Raw genomic sequence first — 26129 nt, forward strand, 5'->3', positions numbered from 1 at the left:
TTAGGATGTGTTAGACTGAGCCTTTCAAAATGGAGGCCACAGGAACTGAGACTCGAGTCTTAAGTTAGAAACAGGCATTCAGCACAGTAACCCTTCACCAGCTGGGTTGAATAGCTGCCCTCATGCTCAGAACTGATATCTTCAGAACTGGAATCTGTGAGAGACAAGGTTTAAAAAAGGAAGGCAAGTTGTCAAAATGGTATTTTGTGAGAAACTGGAGCCACCAGAACTTAGTTGATGATACTAAGACCTTCTACTGCCTACTCCTGCCCATGCCCTGGCCTACATTTTATGGAAATACAAAATACTCAGTTTTTCCTCTCGTTATGGAACTTCTGGCCCTTTTCTTCCATTTTATAAGGCACATATTTCTATTTCAGACTCCTCTCCCTGAAGATACTCCTACAAACCAGTGGCCAGTTCTCAAATGAGAGTAGCCTCACCTCTTCTTTGGAATGATCTCTGATTTATGCACCATTGCATCCTTCTCTCCTGCACAAGCTGTATATGTCTCCTGGAAGTTCTGTTTGAATGTGCCTTGAGAGCCCTGCAGCAGCTGAGGTGGCAGCAGCAGCTCTCCTCTAGCCTCAGCCTAACACAGCAGATGTATGGCTTATGCACACATTACAATCAAATGCCTTACAGGCAGTAGGAATACAATTTTCACCCCTGAGATGTGCATTAATATTCATCCAGACCTCCCCATGCCTTTCTCATCCGTATACTGTCACATACCTGTCATTGCCATTTTATTTTCATGTCTCTTCTTTCCAAATCTGGTCACCAAGTCCCTAAATCTTTTCCTTGCTGCTTCAGCTCAGAGCATTGACTCAGGCCTGGTCCCGTGTGCTGCCTCATCAGATGCTCTTGACCTGACATCTCCAGCAGCTTCCACAGTCCCAGGTGTTTCTCAGGAGCCCCCTCTTCACCTCTGCTGGCTGTGAAAGCTTGAGAAAAGAGCAAGAGCTGCAGCACCTATGATGTGTCCATCCTGTCAGAGCTGTTCACTGCAGAAGCAGCTCATTCTGGGCCCAGCACATTTCTGTCCCATCCCACCTGTCCCTTGGCAGGTCCAGAACCACAGTGCCTACTTCACTCTGCCCTCAGGGCACCCTGGTTTAAGGTTTTGGTTTTCTCGGGGGACAGGGCAGGTGGCAGAGGGCTGTTCAGGGACAATTTTTTGCATTTCTGCTGTAGCAGAATAATTAATGTTGTTAAAGGACTGCTCATACAAGCTTGTTACTGGTCCATATAATTAATTGTGCATGAAAGGGAAGCAGGGTGAGGGCACAGGGATGGTGGTGTTTGCATTTGCAAGAATCTGTGGTGCCTCAGGACACCCCCTTGCTGTAAGTTCCTGCCACAGGCAGAACCAGCTTGATTCACAGTGTGAATTGACAGCAGGATGTGTGTGGATTGGTGGGAGGGAATATATCCTGCAGATCAGAGATGGGACCTTGGCCAGTGGTGACTGAACAGGCAGCTGTGAGAAGCAGCACAGTGGGAACCAGCACATCCTCATGCCTCACCTTCCTGAGCAGGAGTGAGCTCCCTGCTGGGAAGCAGAGACCCATGGAAGATAGTGCTGGGGCAGGAGCAGATTGCAGCTAAGGAAGGTGAAAGGTCTGGTCCTGGTGGTTATTCACCAACTCCCAGTATCCAAATCCAGTATGGGGCATTTACTCTGTCCTGGGTGTGACAGCAGGATTCTGCACCTGGGATGGGGTGACCCTGGATGTAGGTGCAGACTGGGGCATGAGAGGCTGGAAACAGAGCCACAGAAAGGGTCCTGGTCCATGGCAAGTTCAACATGAGCCAGCAGTGCCCTGGCAGCCAGGAGGGCCAGCCCTGTCCTGGGGTGCATCAGCCACAGCTGGACAAGGGAGGGCATTGTCCCGCTCTGTTCTGCACTGGGGCAGCCTCATGTCGAGCGCTGGGGACAGCTCTGGATGCCACAGTGTGAGGAAGACATTCAGTTATAGGAGAGAGCATCCAAAGGAGGGCAACAATGATGGTGAACGGCCTTGAGGGGGAGCTGGCTGAGGTCACTTGGTCTGTTCAACCTGGAGACCCCATTGCAATCTACAACTTTGTGAGGTGAAGATGAGGGGCAGATGCTGATCTCTTCACTGTGGTGCCCAGTGATAGGATGCAAGGAAATGGCCTGAAGCTGAGTCAGGGAAGGTTTAGGTTTGGGTATTAGAAAAAGGTTCTTTGTTCAGAAGGTGGCTGAGCACTGGAACAGCCTCCCCAGAGAAGTGCTCATAGCCACCAAGCCTGAGAGTTCAAGAAGCATTTGGACAACACTCTCAGCAGATGGTGGCATTGCTGGGGCTGTCCTGTGCAGGGCCAGGAGCTGGACCCTTGTAGGTTTCTTCCAACTCACAATATTTTTTGATTCTAAGTTAGAACTCCCAGCTAGTAAAAAATAAGTTCTTCTACTGTTAGATCCAAATACACTTTTTATAGCATTGCAGCTTTTGACATTCTTGTCAGGCACTCACACATTTGAAAAACAGAAAAAGATATATATGGGAACTAATAGTAATTTTCTTATAACACAGACAGCAGCATTTCCTTGTACTAATACTTCACAATTCTGACATCACAACAAAGCTAACAGTACATGATCAAAACCACTCCAAAGTGCTCATGCTTTCTGCTGTCTCACCAAACCCATCACAAATTGGATGTGGACAGTGAGCTGGACAACAGGCTGCAGCCAAAGCAATTCAGGTATGGGCATAATGACATGCAAAGATGAGACTACAGAATTTTAGCTTTAGACTAAATCACTAAACTGATACATTGTACTCTCACTATCTAGAGTGAGAAATTCCTTGGCTTATTGAAAAAGTCAGTTCACTTGAACTTCTTTCCATTTTACTAGACAAACATTACTGTTCCTACTGGTACTAACTCGCTCCTTCTGAGCAAGTTACCTCTCACAGGAACCAAACAGCCACCCCTGAAGCTCTATCCATCTGTCCTAGCAAAGCCAATTCTGCTCCTGAAATGCCTCAACTGATTTCATAGATTCTTCTAAGAAATCATTAAGACTGCTCCTCAGCATGCTTTATGACTGCTGCTTCCCTTCATGAAGACAAATTGCTGAAGATTATTCTGCATCTGGTTTTAGAGTGAATACAATGAGAGGAAAGCCTTAATGGGAATAGCTATGTGTTGCTGGATTGACATCTAAGGAAGTGTTCTGAGTTATGACAACTGTTGTATGTACACCTTTAGCTGCCAACAGACTTTGCCTTAGAGAGAATCCCTCAAAATTCAATGGCCAATGCCCCATCATTTCACTATCATGCACATCTCCACTCTCTTAATTTAAACTCTGGAAAATTTTTGAATACTCACATCCATTAAACAGAATCCTGTAAAAATATGTGTGTTGGACAGAAGTAGACCTATCCTTCAGTAGCAAGTTGGAGTAAGAATCTTGCAGGGCCACCAGCTACACTCTTCCAGTGAAAGGTCTTGGGACACGAAATGGTCTTTCTCCTTTGTAATATTCCACTCAACAATAACCCCAGGTTTCCAGAAAAAATACTGAAGTTGTAGGTCCTGTTTCATAAGTGGCTTAAGGGTTTTATGTGGTTTGTGAAATTCTCCAATTTCCAGTCACATTCACTAAGAAATAAGCAGTATGTACTCAGAGCAGTAATTAGAGAAGAGCAGCAGCCGACAACTTCCATGTTTATTGGCCAGAACATCAACATACCTACTCACTTATACAAACTAGGAGAAGTAAATTTTAATGCTGCTTCACAGCATGGGTAGCTGTCAAGCCATTAACCAACAGTTCTAGAAAATATTTTGATTTACCTGAGGTTTCACAAAGTAGACTGTAGAATTACATACAGGACATTTGGCATATATGTATCAAAATTCTTGTTGGAGAAATAAATTACAAACAATGTTACAAAACCACTCCAAGCCAAGCTTTGTTCAACAAGAACATGTGTGTGAGTTTTAGAGTTTTATTTTTTGTATTGCTCTTACAGTAAGCAAACTATTCAGTTTATACAAAATAAACCTGTAGTTTTATATACTTAAAAAAATCATCTTTGGCTAAAACAAAGCTCTATTTTTATACATATATTTATATATATACAAACATCAGATATTTTACATTACCACATAGGAACCTGTACACATAGATACAATAGAGAGAACATCAACCAAATTTCACACTTTACAAAAAAGGAATCCAAGTCAGATTCAAAACCAGAGTTTGTCAAACTCTGCCCCTATCACCTATACAGATATGAAAGTAAGTAAACACACGTAAGGAATAAACAACTTTGTAATAAAATACTGCTTGCCTTTTTTGATGCAGAGAGGAAGCACTTAAGTGGAGAGAAGTGACTTCCCTCAGTGCCTTCAGTACTGCGCACATGCTGATTTATACGGATATGGTTAAAACAACACTCTTAGGCGAGTCTGATTTTTCCACACACTTAAACAGTTCTCTGCAAACTGACTACTCTGAAACCAGTTTCAGTTAGATTTAAATCTCCAACAAATTAACAATTGTCACAAACATTTGTTAAGAACAAGCATGGGCTGGTGCACTGATCCCCCATTGAAATTACCAGGCACTGACTGACAGCAAAGCACGGAAGGTGAGATTTGATCATTGAAAGCAATGCTCAGAAACAAGCACAAAAGATGGAAGACTGCCAGAACTGACATCATCACCCACTCAAGTTGTTCCTTGTAACAGTTTCCAGAGCACTGCCTAAAACAAGGACAATGCACTGTTTGGCAGCACAACAATCCATTCCATAGGTCACATGTACCATACTCCAAAGGGGTCAGTGACAACATCACTGACAAATTATCTGATGGTTTATTAGAAAGAGAAGTCTGTCCCATTAGCTGGAGAGGGAACAAAAAACATGCTGACATTGAAGAAATGGTTACTGGACTCTGAAAAAGAGCCAATTCAATCCAAGTTGAAAGGCAATGCACTTAGGTGAGGGCTATTAAATGAAGTCTAACTGTACTCAGCAGATGCTCTGACTGAATAAAGACTACAGCAATTCCAATCCTCTGTAGAAAATAAAACCTCGAAAATTAATGAATTCATTAAACAAAAACCCCTGCAACCTCCAGGAATGTTTCTCAGAGAGAAGAAAAAACAAAACATTTGTAGAAATTTGGGATAAACAGCAGTGTGTATGAGATGTGTGCATAAATATACACACACACACACACTTTAGGTATGTTCTAGTAAAACTGGAAACAGTTATAACAGATTTTTTTTAAATAGAACATAATGAATTTCTAATGCACTAAACAATGTGTAAATATAGATGCAATTGCTGTCAAAACATGCCAAGTTGACAAGCTTTTGAAAACGGCCTGTTTTTATGGAAAAGTTTTGCTTCTGGTTATTAACTACAAAGCCACATTTTATGAAACTATAAAGGTCTGTTTCTGAATTTCTAAAAGAAAACAATTTTTAAAAGAAAATCACTCCTCGATATTTAGTTTTTTTAAACAAAACAGAATGTTTATTATGTTGAAGACCTAAACAAAGTACCTTTTCCAGATGTAATTTGGAACAGAGAAACATAATGGCCTTTGTGGAGGAGCATTCATGTAAAGTAACATTTATGCCACCCTGCACACTGACTGCTCTGAAAATAGATCCTGTTAGATTTACATTTCTAGTAAGTAAACAATTGTCACAAATGGTTGTTAAGAACAAGCTGCAAGATCCACCTCTTCCTGAGCAACAGAATTCAATTACTAGACAAGCAACTTTTGGAATCATTGCTATCATTGCCCTGCCTTATTTTAAAAGAAAAAGACCTCACTTCTTAAAATATGTTCCACAGTCACCAAGATGACCTACCTGTCATTTTCCAGGATTATCTATCAACTGGATTCCAAAGCACTCTTACTTTTTAAGATCACAGTTTGACATCAGCACACACAGAACTTCCAACAAGTGCAGCAAGAGCCATCCCTCCCACTCTTGCCGCTGTCTGCACGCACAGAACACCTTTAACTAATAAGAGATAACCCCCTTGAAATGATACTGCCCCATGTGCAGTGTCAAAGCCCTTTCTTTCCTGGCCACTTGGCTTGTGAAGCTCCCTCTGTGTTACTCTGTTAAAGGAGTTCAGAGGAAACTCAGACAAGTAAATACTAACAGTGCACAGGATTTGCCAAACTCAGTATTCTGACTCAGATAGCTCCCCATAATCCCAGCATATGAATGCAGTGGCTCCAGTCCATCCCTGCAGGTAACACCTGAGCCTGTAACCATGACGAAACTTGGTTTGAGTCTACTTGCACTTGGATTTCTTGAACAGCTTCATTAACTGCTTGAATCTTTCTGAAACCTAAGAGAGGACAAAAAAAAAAGACATATCATTAAAGCCCCTGACCTCCACATCTAACACAACAGACTGATCTGACATCAAGTTTTTTTTAAGACCACCACTATTTACTTTGAAGAAATTTTAGTAGAATTTTAGGAGCACCATTAACAAATTAACTGGATCTAGGAAGTCTTCCTGTACCTTTCCCATTTGAAAGAGCTTCCAGGTTAAATCAAAGACAGCTAGAGCCAACACAGGTTTCCCTACAAGGAGGAGGAAAAATGAAGGCTTCAAAGCCAATTAGCCTTGAATTTGGCACACATAATTGTGAGTAAAATGCAAATGTAAAGACAAAAGCTTATTTTGTACTCCACAAAAAGCACCATTTATTGGCTATTTCCTACCCTCTTGTACAATTGTTGCTTCAGGTATTTTTTGCTCATCATGGAATAATCTGCCTGACAGGGATTTTACAAAACTGGTCTGTGGATCAGAGTAAAAGGCCTTTTTGCTGAACATAGCTACAGATGAAGTAGTAATCTCACTCAGCTCTAAGGTACTACATTTTATTACTGTATACATATTGCTATAGCATATTGATGATCCACCAAACTAACTGGCAAGAGAGGCATAAATGCACAGATAACATTATTTTATCTAACCAGCCACCCCAACAGCTTCTAAACCCCACAAAAACTCTACAACTATACAACACAATATCCTAAAATCCAAATCCCAATCATGCAGGATTTCCTAATGGAGTCAAATGTGTTTCTCCCTTTCTAGATTTGCAGGATACATATTAAGAGAACAATTCAACTGAAGTATAAAGTTAGATGCAAACCTGGTATCTGCGTCCTTTGAAACTTTTACATTAAAAGTGAAAGGAAAAAAAGAAATGCCTTCATTAAAAATGACCTTTCTGCACAATCACGATACCTTTTCTCAGCTCTAAATTGAATCTCTTTTCTAATTTATTAAAGGCCTCTCAAAATTGCCTCTCTATATCTAAGTGCAGATCCAACAACAGAACCATCCTGTTGTATCTGGATTATGAGTGGAGCAGTTCCAATGTAGCAACCAAACAGGTACTTAAGAATCCCCATAATATCCCTATGTGTATTTTTGAGAAGTAACAACTGGCAGAATCTAAGATGCTTTTTTTCAGGAATCTCCCAAAAAAGACATGAGGAAAAGAAAGCAACAGATTTGCAGAAGATCTCCAAAGATTTTCGTTTCACTGTAATTGCAAATGTAGGAATACTGCTGGTAGTATATACAAGAATGATCATCACCTACCTGACTTGGGCTTTTGTTCAGCCTAGCGGCCAAGGCAAGAAAGGTTTTGCTTGATGGTCCTTTTCTCTGACATTCCAGTAAAATTTCTCGGTCATCATTTCTACAGCAAAAATGCATTTTCAAAACATCAATACATATAGTTGTGTAAATGTATACAAACAAAATAATACATACAGGTATATATAAAATTCAGAGTATTTCCAAACTACAGAACATGACTTCAAACAGCAGCAACAAATTTGTGGAGGATCCTTTCTTCCACCAGCAGAGTGAGAAAGTCAATAAGAACAAGAGGTAGAGGAGATTATGTTCCCCTACTAGGGAGGGCAGGATTGTTAGAACAGAGCTAGTCCCAAACCAAAGCCAAGGAGTTTTAAGCTTCTAAACCAGATATTTAAACTTGAACTGAAAGGAACTCAAATTCAACAGAAGTCAGCAGTTCCAGCCTCAGTCTGCATGGCTGAACAGCAGCTTTCACCTACGGATGTTTGACTTCTCTAAGGGGCTTAATGTAGCAAACATACTCAGAGCACATCTACTGCTCACATGAAAATAAAAATCCAGGAGTCTATTCTGAAGTGCGTCACCAATTTCCTGTCTCATCAATGAATTTAGGCAAATTGCATAGATAGCAATCTTATTTGGCTGAAACCTATCATATGTCAACAAATTGTATATTTTTTCTTCAATTTCAAAGAAAAATGTAATGACTAGTTGTTTAAATAAATGTCTTTTTTAAAAAAAGATAGAAGTTCAAAGATAAACAAAACCTGCAAAACTGAAAACCTGGTCATATTCACACAGAAAATTTTAAGTCTCTTTCTACCTTGTTGATTTGAACATTAAAAAAAAAATCACATTAGCTTTTGCTGTCTTTTTTCTGTGAAGGAACTGGTTCTCTTTTAAAATGCTACCTAGAAACTCACTATATCTGAACTATAGTTTAGAAAAGTCTATCCTGAAAATTTTAGAAGCCCCTTTATAAAGTGTTCATTGTGTCAAGTTATATAGCAAGAACAGCAAAACCTGCCAACTATAGTTTCTTAAAAACAAGAATACACCACAATAATTTTGCATGTATTATTGACACAGACAACCATTCCATTTGTCACCCACATCCTGCAAATGAGAATATACTGAGTTGAATGGTAGACTGCTACATTTCCACAGATTGAGCAGCTCAGGCCCAAAACCAGAAAACTGCTTGCTCTCATGCCTTCCCCTCAGAGGGGGAAATCTTTAGCTGCTCCTCATCAGTCACCAATGCCTCATAGGAACATCAAGGAACTTCATCCCCTACCAAGCCTGGCTGGAATTTTTGGACAGAAAAAATAAACCGGGCAGGGGAAATAATAATAACATAGAGTGGATTACAGTAGGTCTTGTTACCTCAGCACATAAGCTTTCCAAACAAAAAGCAAAAGGACTCCTGCTTTGGGAGATGTGGATAAGAGATGGACATCAATCTCCTACAGCAATCCTGTATTGATAAAAGGAGGCTCCCTTTCCCCTTTTTAGAGAAGAGGGTAGAGCTACCAAATAACTTTGGTCATTAGCTAAAACCCCTTTTCTTCCTTCTTTTCAGTGTTTCACATAGTTTTAAAAAACCCTAAAGTAATCAAGCAGATCAAATCAGAAATTACCTTGTCCAGGAAACTACTACTTCTCCCTTCTTTTTAATGATGTTTTTGGCATAGAGGCTAGGTGAGGATGGAGATGAAGCCAAGGGAGAAGAGTCTTTATTCTGCTGGTCATTCTTCTTACTGGAACATTGCTTGGGTGATGAATTTTTATCTTCAATCCTGACATTACCTTCATCACTCCCCTCACCTGCTGATCCAGTTCCTTTTCGTTGCCTTTTTGAATTGGAATTCTCTTTGATAGTCTCTTTTTTCCTCTTCTTATTAGTTTTATCATCTATACTTATCTGACACCCTCCACTAGTCTTTGAACTGGGTTTTGTTTCAAGATCACATTCACCTGCTACAGTCTCATTAGAAAGCTCTTCTGTTAGGTCTGCAGATGAATCCAAGCACTCTTCCAGTTCTTCCTTTTTATCACTGACTTCTGAGTTTCCTGTTGAAGTTTCCTGAGTCCTGATATCTGCTCTGGATTCCACTGTATGACATGAAGCTCCACCAATAATACCATCTGTTATGCATGACTTCTTACTGCAGCCAGCAGGAAAAGAATCCTGAGATCTAACATGCATTTCATTTATGTTTTCAGATACTTGCAATTTCTGTGCCTCAGATTGCCCAGAGCCTTTATCTGGGCTTTCAGTGTCATGGCTCTCTTTGTCTGAACATTTTCTAGAGGTTACAAGCAAGCCAGTAGTTTCTTCCTTTCCAACACTACTGTGTGACTCCTTCAGAGGCTGAGCTAAGGCAGGATTCTGTTCTTGTTCAGTGCTGACATGAGGCAAGTGATCCATCTTAACCAGATCTGGTTTGACAGTTTCTTTCACGGTGGCACTCTGGCTGTCCTTTTCTTTTCCCCCCGTTCTCATTTCTTCTTTTCCAGTCTTGGCTGAGGATGCCTGTGCCTCCTTCACAGGAGCCATCTGCTCAGAGGCTGGTGAGGCAGATGGCACTGCCCTTCGGATCTTCACAATGAAATGATCATTGGATTTCTCCATGATCACTGCTTGCATCGGGAGGCTGGGGCGACACTGGAAACCGGGAGCAACAGGCCGACTTGTCCACGATGAGGAACAACTTGATTTACTGCTTGAGTTATCAGACTCTAAAGCCAAATGAATGTCTTGTTCAGTGGCATCCTCCTCTCCAAGAAGTGCATCTTCGCTATAATGTGCACTAACAACACCCTCTGGAGCTGAGCTGGAATTATTCTCAGGTTTTAGGAAGCTGAGGTGAGCATCGGATTTTAAAGGTGATGGAATGGTTAAGGAAACAGCCAAATCTTCAAGGAGGATAGAAGAAATACAAGATTTATTTTTCTGTAAATTGCATTCATCTTCTTTGCACGACGCTGAGTTTGTGGAGACCTCAAACATACAGCTCTCATCCAGCACATCTGGATCAACAGGCATCTGAGACCTAGATGCCAGTGAGGGAGCTCTTACAGGTGAAACAATAGTCCAACTGATATCCTCATCCAGTTTACAATCCATGCATGCCTCCTTTGCACTGATGTCTTGCTCTAGTTCAGCAGTATTATCCCTGTACTTATGACTGTCTAAAAACTGTTTTTCTGGAGTCCTGAATTCACAGTCATTTCTGTTGATATTGCCACCATTTTTTTCCAACAGATCAGAACCCTGTAATAAGCTTTTGAAAATTTCACCCATTTGAGCATCACTTACTAGATTAAATGTAAGACTGGAGGCTTGTTGTTCTGTGAGAAGCTCATAACTAAGATCAGACTTGTTAGCATCTCTGGACAGCTGGAGACCTTCCTTCTCATATTTAACACCCTTCAGTGGAGTAAGAGTATTTTGTAAATTATTCTCTTTAGAGAGATGTACTTTTGTTTGGGAATTTCTTGTGTTATCAATGGAATTAAGACATTTTGTAAGGGCAGTTTTTGGTGCACCTGGCTTATTTTTCTCATGGTGGCAGTTAGATTGTTCATAATCCACAGATTGTTTTGAACTATATTCTTCAGGCTTTTGAGAACCCTCTTTTGGGGACTTTTTTCGAGATCTCTCCACATCATTTTTATGACTGATCTTGTGGTTTTGCTTTCCAGCTCTTTCAAACTTCCCTTCCTCCCTCTCACTTTCCACATCACACAACTTTATTATAATTCTCCTTATCTTTTCAAATAAGTAATCAAGCTGTTCATCTACAAATTTCCACAACTGTTTTTTCATATCTGATACTTGCTGGTCAAAAAGACGGTCCACTATTGCATTCTTTTTAACTTGTTTAAGTTTTGACTCTATAATATCACAGATATTCAATTTTAACGTATCACCTAATGCACACATCTTGGAAAAGTTCAAGTATCTTATTAATGCTGTAAAATTTATGATCCCAGATTCTATAATTCTGTGAAAATGCTGAACTGGGAAGTGTACTTTGAACTTCATATAACTTTTCCTCATCTGTTTTCGTATAGCTCTGAGCATCTGCATAATTTCTTGTATATTTGAAGGTTCAACAATAACATGAACTATTTTTTCAAGACAAGCAATGCTCACAGTTTTGTTTTTCTTCATATTCTTTGAAGATCTGAAGGTCTGATTTTTATGCCTCTCTCTGTTCTTCTGTGTGCTTACTTGCACAGAAACAAATTTTCCATTATCTTCATTGCAGTGCACAGTTTTGCTGTTTTGAATCTGTGGGCTGCTGGTCAAATTTCGTGTCTCAGAAGAAGCTTTTGGTCTTGACTTTTTTGTATTTTCAGAGCCTCTCTCTGGTTTAGATCTTTCTTTATCTTCATCACTACTTATGATTTCACCTTCTTCTATTTCATCAGAAGAGATACTCAGCCGAGACTCCATCTCTAAGTGTTCATCAGACATGCTCACGGGCTTTTGATTTTCTTTGTTTACTTCCTTTGACAAGTTCTTTGAGGGACAGATGACAACAGTACTTTCAGGCATTAAATCTATAAAAAGAAAACCGTTTGCTAATCACCACAAAGAATGCAATTTTAAACAGATATTTTCAGAAAAACAAGATTCTCTTCTGTAGACTGATTGTTCAGAACTGTTTGAGCTCATGAAGCCTGAGCTATAATGAGTTTGGGTGGTTTGCTTCAGTAGCTGCCAGTTTAATATATTTCTTTGAGCTTTAAAGGGCAAATGAAATTTTATTTTGAGCAAATTTTGAGCTTTAAGGGGCCTCAACATTTCACCAAAAATATGTGAACTATCTCACAAATACATCAATTTGTGTAAGATAAAGATAAAGGAAAGATAAAAATGTAGCAGTTTTCATCGGTTTTAAATTTCTTTCCATTTACTTTAACAAGTTTTCTGATTACTGCACCAGGTAAATTATAACTCTCACATGAACTAATATTTACATACAATAGTTGGCTTTTCTTTTAACAATTTCAAGACTAAAACAAGCTGAGAATAAATGACCCAATAATGGAACCTAAAGAGATCTACGTAACACTAGTCACAATTAAGAAATGCATATGTATTGTTTTTATTAAGTTAATACAAAACTCTGATTTCGAGCAGTCTTCTGTCAATAGTGACCAACTCCAATTTTAGAGCACTAATATTTAAATGGATAGAATCCGGGCTGCAACATTAAATGCTGCCACCACTAACAAAAAGGACCACTGGGACATACACAGCTTAAGAAAACACAATTTGTATTTTTCAGAAAGTAGTTAGAAGTAATTTCTGCTTTCCATGACAGGATCTTTCAAGTTTTGCATAGAAAACAAATTAGAATATACATGCAAATACCTTTGTTGTAAGTCTTCACAAGGCCTTTGCAGGGACTTTCCATCCTCAGTGCTCTAGCCAGGGGACGCATTGGACTGTTCAGTGGGCTGATTGCCTTTGGAATATACCTTAAGTGATTGAGATCAATGCTCAGGATTGAGCTGTCATCATCAACAGAAATTGGGGTAATTAATACTCTCTCTTTAGTTACAGGGCACATCTCACCACTGAGAGAAGATGCTGTTGCAGTACTGTTATCAGCTAGGTCTGGCCCCAGGTCACAAGTATTCTGGTCAACTAGTGGTTCATCCTTATCATTTATCCTAGTTCTGTCCAATGAATGAGATGTACTTGTGTTAACTTCACAGATACTCTTTTCCTCAATGGGATAGCCAACATTTTCTGCAGCCAGGTGATCATCATCCCTCACTACTTCCATTAAAGAGTCTGGTTTTGTTTCACTGCTATCATCTGCAATGTCAGAGGACTCCAGGTCACCAGAACTTCTGGCTTCTGAGTCATCTAAGCCAGCATTTTGAGAGCCACTTTGATCTGCAGAGCTTTCTGTGTCAGCAGCCAGCCATATTTTATCTTCCTCTTTCTTCTCTGCTGACTCTAGAAGGTCTCCCATACTTGCACTTGCAGGTTCAGGTCTTGCCACTTGTGCTGCTGGTACATAATCATCCTGCATCTCACGCTCTGTCACAGGCAGCTCTTCACACTCTGCCACACTCCCTGTCACCTCCAGGGGCAAACATTCAGGGTGCTTCAGACCTGTCATTGCTGCTGTTTTTACTGAGCCTCCCAATTCAGCTGGATCACAAGTCTCTGCTGCTTCTGAAGGTGTTTCAGAGTCCATCTCATCAGGAACCAGCACCTTTGCTGCTGCTGGCAAGGCTTGGGGCTGTACCTGAGCCCCTTCTTCTTCTTCTGGTAAGGTTTCTGAGCTTGGTTCATCAGCTGTGACTGCAGGCACTGCTTCAGCCCGTGCTGGATCTGCTGCTGCTTTCGAGGCTCCATTTCCAGAAGTGGCAGCAACAGGCAGTGCTGGTTCCATGCTGCTCCGAGCTGCAGTGTCCAGAACCTGTAGTGCTGAATGACTGTGCCCTGTGGGACCACAGTCGACAGGGTGGGCAGAGTCTAAGAGCTCTGCTTGCAGTGTGAGCTCTGCACCTCCCTCATCAGTGGCCTTTTGGGAAGGTGTTTTAAGTCCATCCATTGCAGAGAGACATTGCTTCTTATTAGGAGAAAGAGTTAAATTTAGCTTTTCCATAAAGCTAAGTTTTAAGTCTTTGTTTTTTTGCCCAGTGTGATTACCTTTTGTTTTGGGTACCTTATCTTTTAAGGTGCCTGCTACTCTGGATGTTTCTTCCAGCTTAGAGGATTTGTTTCTCTCACTTTTTGTACCATGGGTACCTTTCTTAGAGTCTTTTACAGATTGGTGAGAAAATTCTTTTGCAACTTTTTTTTCATTTCTAAAATGTCTATTTTCATCCTGATCCTCTCTTTCCCTTTTCCTTTTTTCCTCAGTTCTGTGTCTTTCTGATTTGGAATGTGCTGTTTCCCATTCATGTCTACTGCTGCTTTCCTTCAAGCGTGCATATTTATGCTCTCTGCTGCTGGAATTAGAAGGTGAAGTCCTTCCTTCTCGAGAGCCATGATCATCTGTGCCCCTGTCTCTCTTGCAGTCAGTGTGCTTTACTTTTCTAGACTCTTCTGCACGACATTTATGTGATTCATGAAGACTCTTTGAATGGTCATTCTTGGAGTGTGGACTGCTTCCCCTGCTAGGCCTCCTTGCTTGTTCTTGCAGCTTCTCATTCAGTTTATTTTTTTGGCCAGCATGTTTTTCACCTTTGTCATGTGTTTTATTGTCCTTTTTTAATACATTTTGTGATCTCTCATCAGCATACAATTCACCTCTTGCTTGAAATCTGTCTTTACCAGCTGTCTGCTTCTCCCAGGAAGAAACACCCCTTTCTACTCTTCTTTCCACACTTGGACTGCATTTGAGTTTTGTGCTCTGACTTTTTTGCTGCAATTCATTTTTGCTAGCCTTCTCTGAGGGGGTTTTCAGCTTCTGTTGAGGATCCACATTCCCCTCCTCGCTGTCCCCATCATTTCCAGTGCTCTGATGTACTTCTCTTTTGTATTTGCTGCCACTTCCCCTGCCGTGCTGTTCATTGCTTTTGGTTTCTTTCCTTTCCTTTCTGTTCTCCTTGGTGGAGGTATGGTCATAGCTCAGTGCACACGTGTGGGTACCATCATTGCAGAGCTCCTCAGGAGGGTACCTTGGCAAAAGTGGAGCGTTCCTTTTCTCAGAGCCACACTTCCCACTGTCCGTGCTGTGAGACGAGTAACTGTGGTATGCATCTTTTGAACAGTCATTCTTCATTCTGTGCTCCAGCTTCATGTTGTCACCAAAATCAGAAGGTCTGAATTTGGAATCTTTTGTTTTAGTTGCTCCTGGAAGGTATGTTCTGGTGAAAACGCTTCGATGGTTGGGAAATTCTGACAGCCTGTTTATAAAACAAAAAAAGTTATCTTATTTTTAAGATTTTGAATTTTAAATTTTTAAATTTACTGAAACATAACTAAAGCTGAACTGCAATGAATCCATGTTTCTGTAAAAATTGTTAACACTTTCAATTTTAAGCTGAAAAAAAAGGGTGATATAAAAAGACATTTAATAATTCCCATCAGCACAGAACAAAAGAATGTAATTGATATATATATTTTCCAAAAGAAACCCATCTAAAGAGAAATCAAGATTATGAAAAAATACTGAATTGAGTCTAGTTAACAATCTCAATTCAAATTAGTATTTCACTGTCCAGCAATAAAAAGAGCTCTCCCCCAGCAGAAAAAAAAAAGAAAAAGTTGTTCTTTGCAGCAGTAGTGATTTAAAATAATAATAATAATAATTTAAAAACCATCAATAAGGAAATAAACTACATGTGGGAGTTTTTGCAAGCTCTAGAAAACAAGTACACATTATAGATAGATAACCATAGATAACCAAGCCTCATCAAGGCCACATGCTACTGCTGAGACGTCATCATATTAAAAATAACTTAAAAAAATCAAATTAGAAAGGGTATACATGTGTGATTAATGTAATTGTATCTAGCTGTGGTTTTTTGGTTTTGTGGTTTTATAGTTGAGGCGGTTTTTTTGAGCTAAATACTAACAATTACTTGAGATATACTAACTTTGAAATAATCTTTACACATAGATGTATTGCTTAAGAAAAGCTAATTTACTATAAACCATGCAGCAGACAAGGCATGTTTCTAAGCTCTCAAGGCCACGATTTTCCCGCAATTTTTTCATGATGGATGCTTCCAAAATATCTAGATGAAATACCTTGTTCACAAACTTTCAGCACCATCAGATGATATTGAAATGGAGTTTGTAAAGTATATAAAGTGGTCAAATATTCAAAACAAAATTCTTGTTTTTCAAAGAATTTAATTTTAAATTCACTGCCCTCAAAGGTGTGAAAATGACAGCTGCTGTGTGAAAGCCGATGAGCTGAAAGAATTACACATGTCAAAACCTCCAGATCTCCATCACACTGTGCCCAGTAATTCTCTGTATTTCGCAAAGAAACCTGCATAGTTTATATGCAAATAGCCTTTAGCACGGGGACCTCAAAGGAATCTCCTTCACAAAATGTTTCGGTGCAGGAAAATATCAAATGGTCAAACCAAAATACAAACAAACCAATGATGTGTGACCCAAGTGACAAGGAGGTAACCTTCAGACACGTTGGCATCCTGAATCCCAAATCCCTGCTCTGGCTTTACATGGTTCAGAAACCTTACTGTCAGCTGCTCTCCCATCCACACTTCACTGTTTCAGCTCCTGCCAGTAACATCAGTGGTACACAGAAATAATTCTCTTGTTATCCCTCACCACTGGAGACAGGATTTCATATCTTGCCAGGAAAACACAATATAATCTATTTCTTCTCAGTTGTTGTCTGAGAAGTTCCATGGAATTCATGTCTGAGGCCATAAACCAGACACAATTCAGCTTCAAAACTAGTAAGATAATGCTTTCAAACATGTAAGATGGTTAGATAACCCACAAGGAATAGGGGGTTGCAAACAAAAATTCATGCAAATGGTGACCATGTGGATTCCTTCTTTTCTTAAGTAGAAACCCAAGACCTCATCAGGCAAAGGAGAGCTGTATTTCCTCTGACTGTACTGGTTCTAAACCACACAATAATTTACTAATTTTTTCATTAATTTTTCTTAAAATGCACACAAAAATTCCTAACAAGTATATAAACATGATCAGACCACAAGCATGCTTTCAGTTCTACTGCCTATTTGTACCTCTGATGCAGATGACTGATTTCTTCATCCTTACGGTTAATTTCCACTCTTGCTGTTTTGATAAGGGCTGAAATATTCTTTTTGAGAGCCTGGTTCTCATTCTGTAGAATGATATTCTATTTTAAATATATATAAAAGAGTCAGCAAGAGAGAGAGGGAGAGAAAAAAAACAAGAATTAGCTTGTAATGAAACACTGTTTTTCATTACAACCATGTAATGAAAAACAGTGCAAGACAATCACTAGGAAAATGTCCCATCGTTGGCAAAGTGACAGTAAAACATATGTAAAATCTTTCAAAGAAATCAGAATTACTCAGATCCAAAACAGTATGAGGCTTGTTTTTTTTTTTTTTTTAATTTTACTCACATTTATGCTTCTGTTTGTGGTCTTGGCAATTATTTATTAACAAGAAATATGCTTGAAATGCGTACAGTTTCAAGCATACAATTTAGTAAAATTGAAATATGCCATAAAACAAGTGAGCTAAAAAATGACAATCCACCTCTTTGCTTCATTCTTTTACACATTTATTTCTTTCTTAGTCATTGCATCAAATGAGAGACGTACCTCTCAAGTACTTTCAGAGAAAGTGGGTAACTGTATTTCTTTTAAAGTATCAAAACCAACTTTGGGCACTTGATCATTTTAACACTTCTAGGGATGATATTCTAGAACCCTGCCAACCCTAGAAATAGTCCCTTCTCTTGATAATTGTCCTCAGCAAAGCCTGCTCAGAAAGGCAGACAAGTTTTGCAGAAAACAATACAGAAGTGTCACAGGGCAGCAGCTGCTTAGCACTGCAGACTCAGAACCTTTGGGAGTTATGTGCAATATGCAGCAGAGCACACTGCAGAACTGCCCCAAATAATCCTCTCTGCAGAGTGGCACAGCAAGGGAACACCAGCTGCAGCTGAAGAGCAGCTCAGACTAATCAGAATGGCACAATGCTCAAAGCAACACAGACATCTGCTTCCAGTGCTGATGACAGCTCAGGTGCTTTACAGCCCTGTCCATGGTGCATTAAAAAAACAAGAGTACTGGATACCTTTCTGATAACTATTCATTTGACACATTTACTTTCTAATCAGGAAGACAGAAGATAGCTTTTAACCAAATAAAGTCTTACTGCACACAACACTGTGAAACATTAATTTACCTACTGATCTTGTCAGTAGGCTACCCCTCCAACCATCCTAGGCAGACCAAGGTCCTAACATCCACAGGGATGCTTTACAAACCATCCATGCAATGGATCAAGTCTAGAAAGAATATGAAACTGCTTTCTCAAAGCAATATTCAATTTACTTTGCATGATCTTGACAGTATTTCCCTTTGGACTACAATACCTGTGCCTGTATTTCTTTAAATTTCTTCATCAACTCTCTAATTTGCTGCTGACATTTTCCATATTCTGCCTGCAACTGTCAAAGAGAGAAGAATTCAGAGCACAGAAATGGACTTAATTATACAGAAGAGTTACTTCTCAAGATCTATAGTCAGTTAACACATTAATGTATACTACAAACCTCTGTTTTTCCCCCAAAGGAACATATGAAAGCCATATTGAAACAAAAGGCTCCAATACGCTCCAATTGGTATGCAGATCTCTAAAACAACACAAACACTCAGCTAAGAGGAAATCTAGGTGTGCCTGCCTCACAGTAATAGGTTAAGAATAACAGGAAGCCATATTATTATGAAATAAAAGACACAACTGCCAAGGAGCAGGAGTTCTGAGAGCCAAATGGATGGGGAATCTCTTGACAGATCTCATGTAAGATAAAACAAATAAGGAAAAACACAACAAAAAGTTACTACAACAAACTTGGACTGCCATAATAGACTGCAAAGGACATGATCCTGCTGAGACCACAAAGTTAAAGTAAAATAAATTTAGCATGAGCTCTTCTTTAGAGGTAGATAGTGACAAAGTTTTCACAGGAGAGTGGACAACTTCCATTCAAACACACAGTCAACAACTTTCAAACTTGCAAAGTGATATTTTCACCACTCAGCAGAGTCCTGGAGGTTTCACTCCTACTTATTCTGTAACATTTGTTAATGCCTGTTCCTTTCATTCCATTTAAATGTGTCTTACAGGCCAGGACTGGTGATGCTACTTAATGAGCATTGTCTTGATTTGCTAGAAGCAGTTACCTGCTGCATGGCCACCTTCAGTCTCAAGGACAGAATTTAACAACATATAAAATAGATCACAGATTTATCTGCTTTACTCTGGTAAAACTTGTTGGGAGAAATGTCAAGATTTTAGGTTTGTATCAGATGTCTGACCAGATCACTGACTACAGGGAAATTCCAATACATTTTCCCATAACACAGCTGATAAATGAACAGCATGCAAAGGATGAGAAATGGGAACAGATCATGTCACAGAGTGACAGTCACTTGAACTTGTTGTTCTAAGAGGTTATTAGCACACTCCTGTTTTTACTTACTTAAAAAGAGCCTATTTTTCCTACAATGTGAGCATGCTGACAACATTTTCTGTACTTTACTTCTCACACAAGGAAATTAGGAACAAAATCCCCCCCAAAACATCAGAAGTTTTTTTCCCCCATATTAATACATACCTCATCATAGGATGCTTTCTTTGCAGTCCCTTCTTCAATTAATATCTCATCAAATAAATTTAAGCTGCTTCTAGATGGTGTAGTATTTGGAGCAAAATTGTCTATATAAAGAAAAGCAATTACATGAGAAAAAAGGTATTTTTCTAACCATCTTGCATTTTGTACACAGTTCTATACTGTCTGTGCATTTTGGTTTTACTTCTTTTATTTACAAGGCAACAACACAGAAAGTAATTATTACGTGCCCACATCATATCATGTTGCAATAAGGCACAGAGATATCTTGAAATAGCCATCTGTAAGTGAAATGAAAGTGAAACAAAAAAAACCCAAAACCCCAAACAATCAAAACCAACTGACAAGCCAACACCCAAATTATTTAATTATAGTGTTTTTTCCTCAAATCAGCCTGGGTGTCCTGTTCACCAAATACACTTCACTGACAGGACCTGGCTTATGACATCCCTGAAATACAGATGCATTTGCAGACAAATAAATGAAGTCAGCTATCAAAGCTGTGCTTCCATCCTATGGACAATACCATAATGCAAGTGGATGTATAAATAACATCTTATCTGTATAGAGCAAGATCTTACCAGCCCTCTCTGCAAATTTGAAAAACCATGGTCACTCAAAACCGGACTATATAAAACATTTTTACTGCATTGCTATTTCTCCTTGTGTCTTTAATGTTTACTAAACAACGCATCTCTATATAAGATATATAAACTTAAGAAATACAAAATGCAAAACGAGAAAAAGATGTGTAGATGCTTTATGTCTGTAAGATATAGTACAGTTCTTCATAAAAATTCAATGGTCTTACAGCAGTAATATCAGGAGAGAAACAATTGCTTAAGTACTAGAAACAGCATTTCACTAAACAGTACACTAAGGCTCACAAAAAAGTGCTGAATTCATTTATTTCTCACTTTCAAAGAGGTTAAAAGAGGAAATTAATTTACATTAGCATGTTGTAGGCACAGAGTTTGTGGTAGCTGGGAGTGGGGCTGTGTCCAGCCTCACCCCCAGTGGGCACAGCTGTGAGCAGCAGGTGAGCACATTGACAGCAAAGAGCCAGGGAGTGCCCAGGGGCACAGATCCACCACCAAAGGGAACAGAGGGCACTCAGGTGTAGTGCATCAACAGGAGGGGTGTAAAAGGTTGGGCTAAAGAACAAGAAGGGCAGATGCCTGAAACCTTCTATGTGATATGAGGTTATTCTGTATGGGCAGATGGCTGAAGCCTTCTGATGTGCTGTGGTGTTACTCTGTATGGGAAAATGCTTAAAGCCTTCTGAAATTGTATTGTGACACTTTGTGTATCCTGGCTCTCTGAACTTCAGTGTGTGCTGCAACAGCATGTCAAATTATTTGGACAGTAACAAAAGGTTTAAAGGATACCCTGAATTTACTGTATCACACTGAAAGCATGTTTTGGATCTCTCACTGGGGATTTAGTGATCAGTGACTGCTGGATCTGATACTGAAGCTTAAAAAAACACAAAATAAGGGTATTTTTTCCAAGGTAAAATGCCCTACTATCAAGGCACAGATAAAATAGCTAAGGTTTTCAGCACCCCTATACATGCTCAAGTACCTTCAAATAGCCAATATTAGGAAAACTGTCTTTCATTCAGCAAACAGATTTAAGTATTCTCTGCTGCATTTATACAGCCTAAGATATATGTCTTGAATTTAAACAAGTTGCTTGCTGAAGCATAGGTTGCACCAGCTAAATGTAAACTTAAAACTAAATATGTTTTACTTGAAATCAGCTCAAGAAGCAGAGACTCTGTAATGTGCCAAGCAGAGCAGTGAGATACCATTAACCTACCAGAAACCGACAAACTGCTGTCCAAGCCATCATAAATATCCACGGAGCTCTCATCTCCTTCCCTGAAGGGGGAAGTTTCAGCTAAAGCAATAGGAAAATAAAAAGCTAAAGTAGTCATTTAGTAAACTGCAAACTGTACCTTTCCCATAAAGTAAGCACAGCTGTGATTCTATACGAGTAGAAAATAGTAGAGGTAATAGTACAGACCAGTAAAAGGGGAATTTTATCCAGGAAACTACTGCTACTGTGGAGAAAAGATCAGCCACCAGGGAGTAAATTGTAAGATCAGCTTGTAAATACTACAAGAACTGTGCATAAAGCCAACTATATGGCAAATAGATTTTAAAATGACAAATTAAGTAAAATTGATCTAACTTTGAAACTCTTTTCTAGAATACACTAAATACAAAACTTATAGAACCCAAAAACAAAAATAAAAGATTCAGTATGATAAAACCACTACTGTTAAAAAAAATATTTCTTGCTAAAGAGAAAGCATTGTAGCAGTCTATATCATAATACCACCAATTTTAGTCTCTAGTATTGCCATCTACTAACACACTAACTGATTCTGTAAATGGATTTTAATCTAAATCATCTTAGTTTCGCTTCATGTCTTTTTGCAGTGCCTCTTATCACTCTCATGTCCTCTATGTAAACCTCTCCATTTCTGCAACAAATATTATTACTATAAAGAAAAGCATCAATATCCACAGTCCTTCTGAGGCTGGGAATCTCCTAAATATGTGTTAAACCAACCAGCTGTGGAGCTGGAAATAAAGAGTACCTTGATTATGGGTACTGTGGCAGTTTCTGTGATTCCCCTGGGTAAAGGTAATGGCAAACCTCAGCCATACTTAGGGGTACTGTGGCAGCTGGGAGCACATTGGCTCTTACAAACAGCAAACAAGGGAGAAGTGCCCCACACTGTTCAAATGCAAGCTTCCTGAAGATACAGCTGAAGATTAAATTAGATGCTGTGAAAGACACGGGCGAGACCCGCTCCAGACACCTTCAAAACATTCCAGAAATCCTAAGTACACAGGTATGGTTTCACATACAAACTTACTAACGGGATAGGGCTTGCATGATATTGTGCCACAACCATTTAATTGCATTTGAAGCTCATCAGTATTTGTCACAACTTCGAATTTGTTTTTAAAGTTATTTCTGGACCTATTTATTTGCATAAAACTGCTTTCATTAATTCCCCAGGAACCAGAAAGTAATCTAACACTTCTCACCACTGTAGCGGATATCGTACAGTCCCAGTCCATCCTCATCCGCTGCCATGGTACAAACTCCCTATGGCTTCCCCATCTAGGAGCAAAACATCACAGCAAAGGGAACCAATTAATCGACAATTTCAGAACAGTAACATAAAGCAGCACCATCTTGATGTACATAAATTACACCTGTGCTACATGTAGCCCTTGCTCTTCAATAAAATCTAGCACTAGAGTAGGAAAACTCTTGGATCAAGGCAACAAGAAATGTAAGAAATTATCTGTTACTTGAATGAGCATCCTGAAGATGTTTAACTATCACTTATTGATCCGACAAAGAAATTTCGATATGAAAATCAGCACGGCATTATATGAACAGCTTATCCCAACGTGCAGCTTACCCAGTTAAAATAAACTGATTTGATATTTCCGATTTCTTCCCTACTGACCATTTAAAAGCAAATCCCCGTTGTCTGATACCACCAGTCAGACCAGTAAGGCGCTGGCAGGGGGGAAGGCAGAGGCGCCCAGCAGCGCTGAGCAGCCCCCAGCCCATTCAGAGGCAGCGTCTTCGCCTCGCCCTCCCCGCACACGCGGGAAGGAAGGGGCTCCCGCCCGCCCCAGTTCCTGCCGCGGCGGAAGAGCTCGGGACCTCTCGGGGGTTAGAGCAGGAGCAGCCCCGGTCGCGGCTCCCGCGGGGCGGGCAGGCTGTGCCCGGGGGAGCCGGGGGGAGCCGAGCCGAGCAGGCTGTGCCCGCGGGTGCGGTGCGGGGGTGCGCGCGCAGGGCCAGGAGCGCTCACCGGCCGCCGCCGCGGTGCCGCAGGCCGGGCGCGGGGGGCGGGGCCAGCGCCGCGCCAGCCAACGGCCGCAGCCGCACGGCGCATCCGCCGCCGTGACGTCACCAAACCACGCCCCCAGCCCCGAGCAGTTGGCGCCAAAGTGAGGCGCGCGGGGCGACCGCGCCCCACCCCCTCGGCCGTGGCCCCGCCCCCTCGCCCCTTCCCGGCCGCGGGCCCCATCCCGGCCCGGCCCCGAGCGCGGGAAATCGCGCGCTGTTCCCGGCGGGATGAGCCGGGACCCTCCCGCCTGCTCCGGCCCGCAGCTCACGGCAATCACTGGTCACGCAGGCCTGGGCCGCGGCCGCTGGAAGCTGCCCGGGGCTGTGCCGTACGGCACACACGAGCTTACCTGGTGTCGTTCCGCGCTGCTGCGGCGGCGCTCCCGGGAAGCCCAAGGTTTAATCCCGGTGGCTGCTGCTGTCGGCGATCTCGCTGCCAAACCCCTGCAGGGACATCGTTACCGCCCGACAGCCGCGCTCGGCCTCCGCGAGCGGCCGCCACCGGGGGCGTAACGCTCCTGCCGCCCGAGCCGGGGCCACCCGCTGCCGCGTCCGTCACCGCCCGCCCTCGGCCGCCTGCCCGACCCAGATTTAAAGGGCTCGCGGGCAGGCGAGTCCTGCGGCAGCAGCGGCAGATGGCTCTCCGGGGAGCAGAGAGCGGGGGAAGCCGAGGGCAGGGCAAGCGCAGCCCCCCACGCGCGGCGTTCCGGCGCTCTGAGCCAGCGGGGGAGCCTCGCTCCGCTCCCGGACGGCGCCCGCGGCGGGAGGGGCGGGGCGGCGCCGTGCACGCCGGGAGCTGTAGTCCGGCCGGCCGGGGGGCGGTGCGGCGGCCGCGCTTCCCGTGACGGCGGCAGAGCGGAAGTCGGTGGTGCCGCGTCCGCCGCGCGCCGCACGTGCTGCGCTCCGCGCTCCCCCCCCGGCGCTGTGCCGTGCCCCTCCCGGCGCGGGCAGAGCGGCAGCGGGATGGCGGCCGAGCTGCGGCTCCGCCTGGCCGAGCCCCTGCAGCTGGTGGCGCGCAGGAACGAGAAGAGCGGCGTGGAGCTGAGCAGATTCGTGGCCAAGCAGGTGAGGAGCGGGCGGTGCGGCGCTCGGTGGCAGCCCCCGGGTGTCCGTACTCCCTCCGTCAGGGAGGGGCTCGTAGGGGCCGCTGTGGAGCGAAGGGAGCGCACCCCTGTGCCTGCCCCGTACCGCCATCTCCTCCCTGCCGCTCTGCGTGGGCCCGACCCCCCCGGCCGCCCCCGGCCCTCGGGCAGGCGGCGGGAGCTGATCCCGCTCCCTCCCTCTCTCCCTGGTGCTGGTTCTCTCCGCCCTCGCCCCTGTTCGGGGTGCGCGGGTGCAGCCCACGAGGCAGGTCCGCTTCTGTATCCTGGTACCCTTCCTATTGCGTTTCGCCCCGCAGTTAAAATCTCCAATCCATTCCGTGCCGCCTAAGGTGACTCCGGAGGCGTGACAGCGAGAGGTGGTGTTTTGTTATCAAGCACTGAGACAGTGACTAGTTCCTACCCTGTTGCTGTTTTGCGTGTCTTCTTTAATTACCTACCTTAAAACAGCATGTGGGTTAAAAAAGGCATGGATTTTCTAAACTTTGCTTTGAGGGTTTTTTTAAAATCACAGTCTCCGGGTTGTAGTGATGCTGAAAACGTGGTCCTAATAGTCACTTTCATGCTTAGGCTGCCTTAGCTCTGAGAGGCGCATCTGCCTTCTAGGAGAGTTCAGACCGATCTCCTTTCTTGCTCTGAAATGCTTGAGGACATGTAACGGCATATCAGCACATCAGATATTGTTTTATTAATGCTCTTCGTGATAGAGCTTTTGAAGCCTCTCAGATATGTACACATTTTGGGGCTCAAAGTCTCTGTTTCTCTTTGAGTGTGTAGGAAATATCCCAGTTGTTTGAAGATGAAAAGTCTGAAGTATCATATTTCTTCAGAATATTGGCTTTCAGCCTGAGTTGCTGTCGCAGTTATGCTTGGGGAGGGCTTTCATACTGGTACTCGAGGTTCTTTGTTGGTAGACAGATGGCTTTTTCTTCTGTCGCTGCAAAGACAGGATCAAAGTAAAATTGACACGACTATACAGTCCTGAGTGGAAGCTAATTGGTGGGAAGCAGTGACGAGAAGTCGCTTTTCCAGAGAGAGAAGCTGCTGCGAAATAGGAAGGGGGATGATGTGAGTACGAGCTGCAGCAGCCAGATGGAGCAGCGAGCCAGAAGTGAGTCACCGAGATCCAGAAAGACACTGAGCCCTTTCCCTCCCGGTGGCTGTCGGAGAGAT

At 42.1% G+C, this 26129-nt stretch overlaps 2 protein-coding genes across 4 annotated transcripts in view; one reads left to right on the forward strand and one right to left on the reverse strand.

Annotated features, from left to right (window-relative positions):
* Positions 1-3698: 3698 nt before the first annotated feature.
* On the reverse strand, positions 3699-24610 carry CASP8AP2 (caspase 8 associated protein 2). Of its 2 annotated transcripts, none has more exons than XM_064707291.1 (10): positions 24207-24610; positions 23037-23112; positions 21793-21873; positions 19957-20057; positions 18712-18786; positions 17364-17479; positions 13039-15536; positions 9290-12221; positions 7647-7746; positions 3699-6368 (listed from the first exon to the last, which is right to left on the reverse strand). In XM_064707291.1, the coding sequence occupies exons 2-10, from the start codon at positions 23083-23085 to the stop codon at positions 6312-6314; spliced, it is 6009 nt and encodes a 2002-aa protein (XP_064563361.1). In that variant the 5' UTR covers positions 23086-23112; positions 24207-24610; the 3' UTR covers positions 3699-6311. The 2 variants fall into 2 exon arrangements, with proteins under 2 accessions (XP_064563361.1, XP_064563362.1); XM_064707292.1 differs by lacking the exon at positions 24207-24610 and adding an exon at positions 23420-23683.
* Positions 24611-24732: 122 nt separating this feature from the next.
* MDN1 (midasin AAA ATPase 1) overlaps positions 24733-26129 on the forward strand; it is a 93221-nt gene continuing 91824 nt past the window's right edge. For both annotated transcript variants that reach the window (XM_064707293.1, XM_064707294.1), the window contains exon 1: positions 24733-24921. In XM_064707293.1, the coding sequence (XP_064563363.1) occupies positions 24820-24921 (102 nt within the window). In that variant the 5' untranslated portion in view covers positions 24733-24819. The remainder of the gene's footprint in view (positions 24922-26129) is intronic.

This window comes from Zonotrichia leucophrys, chromosome 3 (assembly GCF_028769735.1).
Source record: "Zonotrichia leucophrys gambelii isolate GWCS_2022_RI chromosome 3, RI_Zleu_2.0, whole genome shotgun sequence".
In the NCBI taxonomy this organism is placed as follows: domain Eukaryota; kingdom Metazoa; phylum Chordata; class Aves; order Passeriformes; family Passerellidae; genus Zonotrichia; species Zonotrichia leucophrys.

Bases quoted from the DNA above. Each gene is read 5' to 3' on its own strand.
- CASP8AP2 (XM_064707291.1), bottom strand. From the start codon at position 23,085: ATGGCAGCGGATGAGGATGGACTGGGACTGTACGATATCCGCTACAGT. The intron at 21,874-23,036 runs GTGAGAAGTGTT...CTATTGCTTTAG, and splicing joins GTACGATATCCGCTACAGTG to CTGAAACTTCCCCCTTCAGG. The intron at 15,537-17,363 runs GTACAAATAGGC...TTTTATAAACAG, and splicing joins ATCAGTCATCTGCATCAGAG to GCTGTCAGAATTTCCCAACC.